Source organism: Dendropsophus ebraccatus, chromosome 13 (assembly GCF_027789765.1).
Source record: "Dendropsophus ebraccatus isolate aDenEbr1 chromosome 13, aDenEbr1.pat, whole genome shotgun sequence".
Lineage (NCBI taxonomy): Eukaryota > Metazoa > Chordata > Amphibia > Anura > Hylidae > Dendropsophus > Dendropsophus ebraccatus.
In genome coordinates this window covers 35,196,323-35,205,859 of record NC_091466.1, presented here as the reverse complement: position 1 = coordinate 35,205,859, position 9,537 = coordinate 35,196,323, and the positions used below count along the sequence as shown (strand labels likewise).

The window sequence follows — 9,537 nt, the reverse complement described above, 5'->3', positions numbered from 1 at the left end:
CCCGGCGATCCTCTTCTTTTTCAGGCGCTGTCCCCGGCTGATGCGCGGCTGCCGGGGGTGTCCCGGCTCTATTAATTCCTATGGAGCCATTTGAAAGAGCCAAGTACCGCACTCTTTCCATTGCTCCATAGGAATGAATAGAGATGCGGGTGACATGTACCTGCGGCTTTATTCATAACATCAACATTGACAGGATAGGGGAAAAGTCCATTTTTCCTGGAATACCTCTTTAACACAGGGGCACAGTAGCGGGAGGAGGGAGCAGGTGGGGCATGTGTCCCACAAAGGCAAGCACTTTAGACACATAGAAGATTGCAGGTAGAAAATGACCACCGTGTCTTTTGAGTATTTTCTTTAATAGTATCTTAGGGTAGATATATTTGTATCCCAGGCAGACTCACATTTACTTACTGTAAATTTACAAACCACTTCTGCTGGAAGTTTGTTCCAAGCCTCTACTACTCTGCCAGTCAAATGTATTGCTTCTGATATTTTCTTCTTCTCTTCAGTTTCGTAAAAAAAAATGTTTTTCCTGAACCTAGTACCACAGATCTGTCTCGTCTGTATAGGGACAGGTGGAGTAAAATCTTCCTGGCCATCACCCTATGAAGAGAGCTTAATGGGGTATTCCGGTATAAGAAAATTGTATTTAAAGGGGTTATCCAGGATTAGAAAAACATGGCTTCTTAAACCCCCCCAAACCCCCACCCCCACCGAGAAACAGCAGCTCTCTTGTCTCCAGTGTGGGTGGGGTTCTGCAGTTTAGTTCCATTGAAAAGAATAAGCCTAATCGCAAACCCCCAGCCAAACTGCAGACAGGCTTTGTAACCCTTGATAAAGCCTTTAAAGGGGTTATCCAGCAAAAGTTTTTTCTTTCAAATCAACTGGTGTCAGAAAGTTATATAGATTTGTAAATTACTTCTATTTAAAAATCTCAACTCTTTCAGTACTTATCAGCTGCTGTATGTCTTGCAGAAAGTGGTGGATTCTTTCCAGTCTGACACAGCCCTCTCTGCTGCCACCTCTGTCCGAGACAGGAACTGTGCAGAGCAGTAGCAAATCTCCATAGAAAACCTCTCCTTCTGTAGACAGTTCCTGTCTCGGATAGAACAGCACCTTTAATATCTTATATCATTTCAATCTACTAGACTGGAATTAAAACCTAATTGGATTTAGCCCTATAGTAACAATAATACCAGAATAAGGAATATTTTTAGGAATTTAATTTATTAATTTCTGAAAATTCTCATGTACAGTTTAATACTACTAGAAAAAAAAGCCCCAAAATATGAGAAAAACATCTCTCTACACACAAGTGGTTCCATCCATGATTTACAGGTCTTGTGGTGGGGCCAATACACAGATGATAGCGGGAGCTGCTTACACCTAAGAGCTTATTTTCTTGCCCATCTGGGGATCATGTTTCGAACCCCCCATACAGCCGGGGCTTTTACTGACTGTCGGGTTTTCTTCCCATTGTTGTGGAGTCTTGGCCTGGATGGACAGTGCGTGAACAGGTCCAGCCAGCTCCTCTTTCAGCAAATCATTGACAAGTCTGTGGCGCTGAATCAGGGACTTCCCATTGAAAACATCCGATACCACCACCACTTTAAAGTGGGTTTCCGACCCGGGAGGCACAGCATGCATGTAGCTCTCGTTATTCACCTCTAGGTGGCAGGGTTCCAAGTTCTGTGTAAGCTTGGCTCTGATTGAAGTCTCCACAGGTTTTTCCATGTTTTGTAATCCCGAATATTTTGATGTCACCAAAACGGGCACACATCTAAAAGACTGGAGAAACCGCGTCGGGAGCATCAGCGCTGAGCTTAATAGCTGAAACCAAACACATATGAAGATAAATGTTTAGGCAGAAATAAAGTGTAAACGTAGGTCAGAGGTTCTATTGGGCACCTAACGTTTTAATCTTCTGACATCTGTTTTGGTTGGTGGGGGTTACAGCACATGGACCCGACCAAACAAAACATATGAGTTATAACCATTAGGACTGAATGGTCCACAGATCATAGTAAGCCATGAGGGGAGCACAATCAGGTAAGATGCAATCACTATTAGCAAAATCCAAGAAGTTTAAAGCAGCGGCACTCACCACGGCTGTGGTTTTGAAGACTTTATTCATCAAGTATAGGTCAACATACTTTACCTAATCCGTCTAAACCTAATACATCTGAAGCTCCCGGAGGCCCAGCCCAGCCAAACAGTGACTGCGGCGGGGCCGTGAATTGATTAGATGAGCGGGACCTATGGGGACTGGCAGCCTCGGGTGCAGCCGGAGCATAGATTAGGTAAAGTATGTTCGGGACAGCGACGTGTTAAGGGGGCCGGCATTTACATACTCACAGCGGGATGCGGAATCCCGCTGCAAGTATGTCATCTCATTGAAAATTACAGGGAAGGTATCTGCAGCTGACTTCGCTGCGAACGTGCAACATGAAATCCGCAGCGGATACGGGACATGTGAACGCACCCTTAAGCGATAACCTTTACCAAAGACAAGGCTGTCAATAACTTGTACCCCTCTATACATCCCTGACCTGATACCCCATTACCGTCCTGTCTCCTGATACAGCTTGCTACCCAGACAAAGCAGACTGCCAACCATCATAAAAACCTTCAAAAATAATCTCTTCATAATGCCTACAATAACCCTGCTGCTCCCCTCCCCTGTCATTTACTCCATTTAGTTTTACTGTACTTGCTTTTGTCTTCAGGGCTGTGGAGTCGGTAAGCCGCAGCTCCGACTCCAACCAAGACTCCTGAATTTTATCAGGACCGACTCCAACTCCCGACTCCAACTCCTGCCCCTTGATATACCAGGGGAGTTATTATCACACTGGCTCAGCAGCTTTTCCCTAATGTCCTACATGATCCTGGGGCGACTTGTAAAGGAATAAAGGAATACTGTATAGAAAGCAGCTTCTCCTGTGTGTGCAGTGGATGCAGCCAGTCTCCAGACTCCATGTCCTGAACAACTCAGAACTAGACTAGATGGAGCAGGTGATCTTTTCCTGCTGACAATATTTTATATTTCTAACTAAATATTCACCATACACACAGAAATACTGCTAACAATGCCAGATACCTGTAATATAGAGGTCAGCCATAGTGATATACAGGGGGTCACACATAGTCATATAGAGGGGTCACACATAGTGATATAGAAGGTTACTGTGGGGGCACGTAATAGCACGCACACACACACACACAGCCTGCTGCAGCCATAGCATACACACACACACAGCCTGCTGCAGCCATAGCACACCCAACCACACAGCCTGCTGCAGCTATAGCACACCCACCCACACAGCCTGCTGCAGCCATAGCACACACACACACAGCCTGCTGCAGCCATAGCACACACACACAGCCTGCTGCAGCCATAGCACACACACACACACAGCCTGCTGCAGCCATAGCACACACCACACAGACACAGCCTGCTGCGGCCATAGTGTGCACACACAGCCTGCTGTAGTCATAGCACACACACACACACACAGCCTGCTGCAGCCATAGCACACACACACACACACACACACACACACACACACACACACACACACACACACACACACATACACACAGCTGCTGCCATAGAAAACTGAAGAAAAACACACAATCTTCTCCCAGAGAGAAAACACCACACTGAGGACAGAGGATACTGCTACACTACTTATGTCTCCTCCTCCTCTATATTACACAGGATATCTCCATATTACACGGCTGCTCATATACAGTCATCTAGCATCCAAGAAGAGAACAGCACAGATCTCCCCACACACAATGGACTCTTTCAGCTCAGAAACAAACTGCTAAATAGTGACCGACAACTTTTCCCCGACCACCCTTATCTAATAGGGCCAGTGTCCTATTACTGATATAGTCCCCTGACCACCCTTATGTAATAGGGCCAGTGTCCTATTACTGATATATTCCCTGACCACCCTTATGTAATAGGGCCAGTGTTCTATTACTGATATATTCCTTGACCCCCCTTATGTAATAGGGTCAGAGTCCTGTTACTGATATATTCCCCGACCACCCTTATGTAATAGGGCCAGTGTCCTATTACTGATATATTCCCTGACCACCCTTATGTAATAGGGCCAGTGTCCTATTACTGATATATTCCCTGACCACCCTTATCTAATAGGGCCAGTGTCCTATTACTGATATATTCCCTGACCACCCTTATCTAATAGGGCCAGTGTCCTATTACTGATATATTCCCTGACCACCCTTATGTAATAGGGCCAGTGTCCTATTACTGATATATTCCCTGACCACCCTTATGTAATAGGGCCAGTGTCCTATTAGAATGTTGCTTATAATATATATTCATGAGCAAAACTTGTAAAATTCATATCAAAATTCAATTCTAAATTTTTTAAAGATTTTTTTAAAGCTGGAGTCTGAGTCGGTACATTTTTTTCCAACTCCGACTCCTGCCAAAACTAGCTCCAACTCCGACTCCACAGCCCTGTTTGTCTTATGTATTTTTAACCCCTTGTGATACACGTACAGCGCCCTGGAATTCATTTAAATAACTAATAACAACAATGAACACATTGGGGGAGATTCATCAAACCTTGTGTAAAGGAGCAGTTGCCCATAGCAACCAATCAGATCCCACCTTTAGTTTTTCAGAGCTCTTTTAAAAAAAAAATGAAAGCTGGAATCTGATTGGTTGCTAAAGGCAACTGCTCCACTGTTCCTTTGCACAAATTTTTTTTCTATATCTTATTTGCATAATCTGCCCAAAAATCCACATCTGAAAAGTGAAAGGCACAGACTTATAAAAAAAACCTGTGCAGAGTAAGGTCACATTCACACGTTGTGTAGTTTTGTCCGTAATTGCAAATCCGCAATCCCATAGTTTTACAGATCCGCAATCCCATAGTTTTACAGATCTGCAAAAGTTACTGACAACCCCTCGTACGGACCATAATTGCTGCACAGATTGTTCCATAAAAGTAATTCTTGCAGATCCGTAATTTATAGGGATGAAACGTTCAAAATGTCTGCAAATCTGTAAAACATATGGACGAGTAATCATTTCACCCCTCCAGTAAGACCATGAAAAGCAGGGAGTTCCCCCATCATGACTTCATGATATGCAGGGGCTCTATAAAGCGAGCTCAGAAGTGTCAGATCCTCACTGTTATTGACCGGCCACCGGGACCGCACAGCTGCCCGCCATTCATTTCTTAAATGCTGCATTTAAAGGGGTACTCCGGCGAAAATATTTTTCTTTCAAATGAACTGGTTTCAGAAAGTTATACATACAGTTATTTATTTCTGTTTAAAAATCCCAAGTCTTCAAGTACTTATCAGCTGCTGTATGTCATGCAGGAAGTGTTTTATTCTCTTTTCAGCGCTCTCTGTTGTCTGTGACAGGAACTGTCCAGAGCAGGAGATGTTTTCTATGAGAATTTGCTACTGATCTGGACAGTTCCTGTCTCGGACAGAGGTGGCAGCAGAGAGAAGTGTGTCAGACTGTCAAGAAAACAACAACAACAGGACATACAGCAGCTGATAAGTACTGGAGGACTTGAGATTTTTAAATAGAAGTAAATAAGGGTCCATTTACACAAAAAGATTATCTGACAGCTTATCTTCCAAAGATTTGAAGACAAAGCCAGGAATGGATTTGAAAAGAGGAAAACTCTGTTTATAGTCTGTTTCTGGCTTTGGCTTCAAATCTCTAGCAGATAATCTGTCTGTGTAAATGGACCGTTACAAATCTGTATAACTTTCTGAAACCGGTTGTTTTGAAAGAAAAAAAGATTTTCGCCGGAGTACCCCTTTAAGTGTCAGGGACAGGAGCTGCGCTCCTAGGACTATCCTAATGAGTCCCTGTGGTGGTCCTGATAAGTTTGTGTGACTGGGCATTTATCATAGCACAAAGTGTTTGGTGACGCACACCGCTCTGAAAGCTCCGGATATACTGCTTATGCACTTCAATGAATATCAAGGTTGTCCCGCGACTTTGTCCAAGTTTTTGAATTTGGCCCACTGTCTATTTGAATTTGACACCCCTGCTCTATGGGAAGATCGCCGATAATACTGATCTATGCTATGGCATAGCATTGATTGGTATATGCAATCTAATCTGGGGCGGGGGTTCCGTGGGGCACAGCTGGGGCAGGGGGTCTATGGGGCACAACTGGGGCAGGGGGTCTATGGGGCACAACTGGGGCAGGGGGTCCATGGGGCACAGCTGGGGCGGGGGCTCCATGGGGCACAGCTGGGGCTGGGGGTTTATGGGCACATCTGAGGCAGGGGCTCCGTGGGGCACAGCTGGGGCAGGGGCTCCATGGGGCACAGCTGGGGCAGAGGCTCCGTGGGGCACAGCTGGGGCAGGGGCTCCGTGGGGCACAGCTGAGGCAGGGGCTCCGTGGGGCACAGCTGGGGCAGGGGCTCCGTGGGGCACAGCTGGGGCAGGGGCTCCGTGGGGCACAGCTGGGGCAGAGGCTCCGTGGGGCACAGCTGGGGCAGGGGCTCCGTGGGGCACAGCTGGGGCAGGGGCTCCGTGGGGCACAGCTGGGGCAGGGGCTCCGTGGGGCACAGCTGGGGCAGGGGCTCCGTGGGGCACAGCTGGGGCAGGGGCTCCGTGGGGCACAGCTGGGGCAGGGGCTCCGTGGGGCACAGCTGGGGCAGGGGCACAGCTGGGGCAGGGGCACAGCTGGGGCAGGGGCACAGCTGGGGCACAGCTGGGGCAGGGGCTCCGTGGGGCACAGCTGGGGCAGGGGCTCCGTGGGGCACAGCTGGGGCAGGGGCTCCGTGGGGCACAGCTGGGGCAGGGGCTCCGTGGGGCACAGCTGGGGCAGGGGCTCTGTGGGGCACAGCTGGGGCAGGGGCTCTGTGGGGCACAGCTGGGGCAGGGGCTCTGTGGGGCACAGCTGGGGCAGGGGCTCTGTGGGGCACAGCTGGGGCAGGGGCTCTGTGGGGCACATCTGAGGCAGGGGCTCCGTGGGGCAGGGGCTCTGTGGGGCACAGCTGGGGCAGGGGCTCTATGGGGCACAGCTGGGGCAGGGGCTCTATGGGGCACAGCTGGGGCAGGGGCTCTGTGGGGCACAGCTGGGGCAGGGGCTCCGTGGGGCACAGCTGGGGCAGGGGCTCCGTGGGGCAGGGGCTCTGTGGGGCACAGCTGGGGCAGGGGCTCTATGGGGCACAGCTGGGGCAGGGGCTCTATGGGGCACAGCTGGGGCAGGGGCTCTGTGGGGCACAGCTGGGGCAGGGGCTCTGTGGGGCACAGCTGGGGCAGGGGCTCTGTGGGGCACAGCTGGGGCAGGGGCTCTGTGGGGCACAGCTGGGGCAGGGGCTCTATGGGGCACAGCTGGAGCAGGGGCTCTATGGGGCACAGCTGGAGCATGACATTGCAAGAATCTACAACACTGCATTAGAGTTCTGCATTGGAAGGGATAATGCAATGCTCGCAGTGTGACCGGTCAGTACTTACAGCTCACAGCATGGTAGAAACTATTTCCTTGTGTGCAAAAGGCCCTCTGATGACATCACACCCATGTGACCCGCCTCTTGTGTGGGCGGAGCTATTCCCAGTCTCTAAAACCTAAATACGTTCACTGGTATGGATGGTCATGTGATCAGCCCCAGTCACATGACCGTTGCTCCCTTTATACAGAGCTGAGAAAGCTGCGTGATGAGGAGGGAAGCCGGAGCAGTGACCCGGTGTACTGGTGGGGAGGGCAGTGATGAGATCTACATAGGACTGAGTGTATGTTGGATGGGCAGTGATGAGATCTACATAGGACTGAGTGTATGTTGGATGGGCAGTGATGAGATTTACATAGGACTGACTATGTTGGATGGGCTGAGGGGAGGGCAGTGATGAGATTTACATAGGACTGACTATGTTGGATGGGCTGAGGGGAAGGCAGTGATGATATTTACATAGGACTGACTATGTTGGATGGGCTGAGTGGAGGGCTGTGATGATATTTACCTAGGACTGACTATGTTGGATGGGCTGCGTGTAGGGCTGTGATGAGATTTACATAGGACTGACTATGTTGGATGGGCTGAGGGGAAGGCAGTGATGTGATTTACATAGGACTGACTGTTGGATGGTCTGAGTGGAGGGCTGTGATGAGATTTACATAGGACTGACTATGTTGGATGGGCTGAGGGGAGGCCTGTGGTGAGTTTTACAGAGGACTGACTGTATGTTGGATGGGCTGAGGGGAGGCCTGTGATGAGATTTACATAGGACTATAGGTTGGAGGGGCTAAGATAAGAGGAGTTATTTACATGGGACTGTATATTGGAGGATGGGGTTAGTTATATGGGACTGTATATTGGAGGATAGGGGTTATTTACATGGGACTGTATATTGGAGGATAGGGGTTATTTATATGGCACTGTATATTGGAGGATAGGGGTTATTTATATGGGACTGTATATTGGAGGATGGGGTTATTTACATGGGACTGTATATTGGAGGATGGGTTATTTATATGGGACTGTATATTGGAGGATGGGGTTATTTATATGGGACTCTATATTGGAGGATGGGGTTATTTACATGGGACTGTATATTGGAGGATGGGGGTAGTTATATGGGACTGTATATTGGAGGATGGGGGTAGTTATATGGGACTGTATATTGGAGGATAGGGGTTATTTATATGGGACTGTATATTGGAGGATGGGGTTATTTACATGGGACTGTATATTGGAGGATGGGGTTATTTACATGGGACTGTATATTGGAGGATGGGGTTATTTACATGGGACTGTATATTGGAGGATGGGTTATTTACATGGGACTGTATATTGGAGGATGGGTTATTTACATAGGACTGTATATTGGAGGATGGGGTTATTTATATGGGACTGTATATTGGAGGATGGGGTTACTTACATAGGACTGTATGTTGGAGGATAGGGGTTATTTATATGGGACTGTATATTGGAGGCTAGGGGTTACTTACATAGGACTGTATGGTGGAGGAGGGGAGTAATGTCTCTCTTCTTAGGTGTGTATTATAATGGTGTCTTCCTTCTGTCCCGCAGCCTCTGTCCTGCTGTTTATCGGTCCTTACTCTTCTCTCCTGGATGAACATCTGAGCTCATTTGTGGCCACATTAACCCCTTAGTTTCTCCCAAGCTCCACTCAGGATATCAGCTCATAACTGAATGGCACATGCTGATCACTGGGCACTGTCATTGGCAGTAGGATTCTGGCTGTAATACCCAACCAGGCCTGACCTCAGAAGCTTAAAGGGGTATTCTCATCTCAGCTGACATAGTTATATTTGTAGGAGTTAAATATTTTTGCAAATACAATCATTTAGCAAACTTGCCTCCTTCTCCTGATATGCAGCTCATTCCCTCCTATTGTTGACAGCTCGTTGTCTAGGTTACAGACCAACACTCTGCTCTAAAAGCATAGGTGTATATATACCTATAATGTAGATACATAGAGATACAGTGTAAATATACTCTATAATGTGTATAAATAGCTACAGTGTTATGTATATTTACAATGTATCTACATTA

General features: G+C 47.9%; 1 protein-coding gene across 1 annotated transcript; it reads right to left on the bottom strand.

Moving 5' to 3' along the window:
- Positions 1 to 1,208: 1,208 nt before the first annotated feature.
- Positions 1,209 to 7,581, bottom strand: BOLA1 (bolA family member 1). The gene is made up of 2 exons (XM_069950466.1): positions 7,478 to 7,581; positions 1,209 to 1,830 (listed from the first exon to the last, which is right to left on the bottom strand). The coding sequence occupies exon 2, from the start codon at positions 1,810 to 1,812 to the stop codon at positions 1,387 to 1,389; it is 426 nt and encodes a 141-aa protein (XP_069806567.1). The 5' UTR covers positions 1,813 to 1,830; positions 7,478 to 7,581; the 3' UTR covers positions 1,209 to 1,386.
- Between the last annotated feature and the right edge of the window lie 1,956 nt (positions 7,582 to 9,537).

Excerpts from the sequence above, each read along its gene's own strand:
- BOLA1 (XM_069950466.1), bottom strand. The coding sequence starts at position 1,812 with ATGCTCCCGACGCGGTTTCTCCAGTCTTTTAGATGTGTGCCCGTTTTG.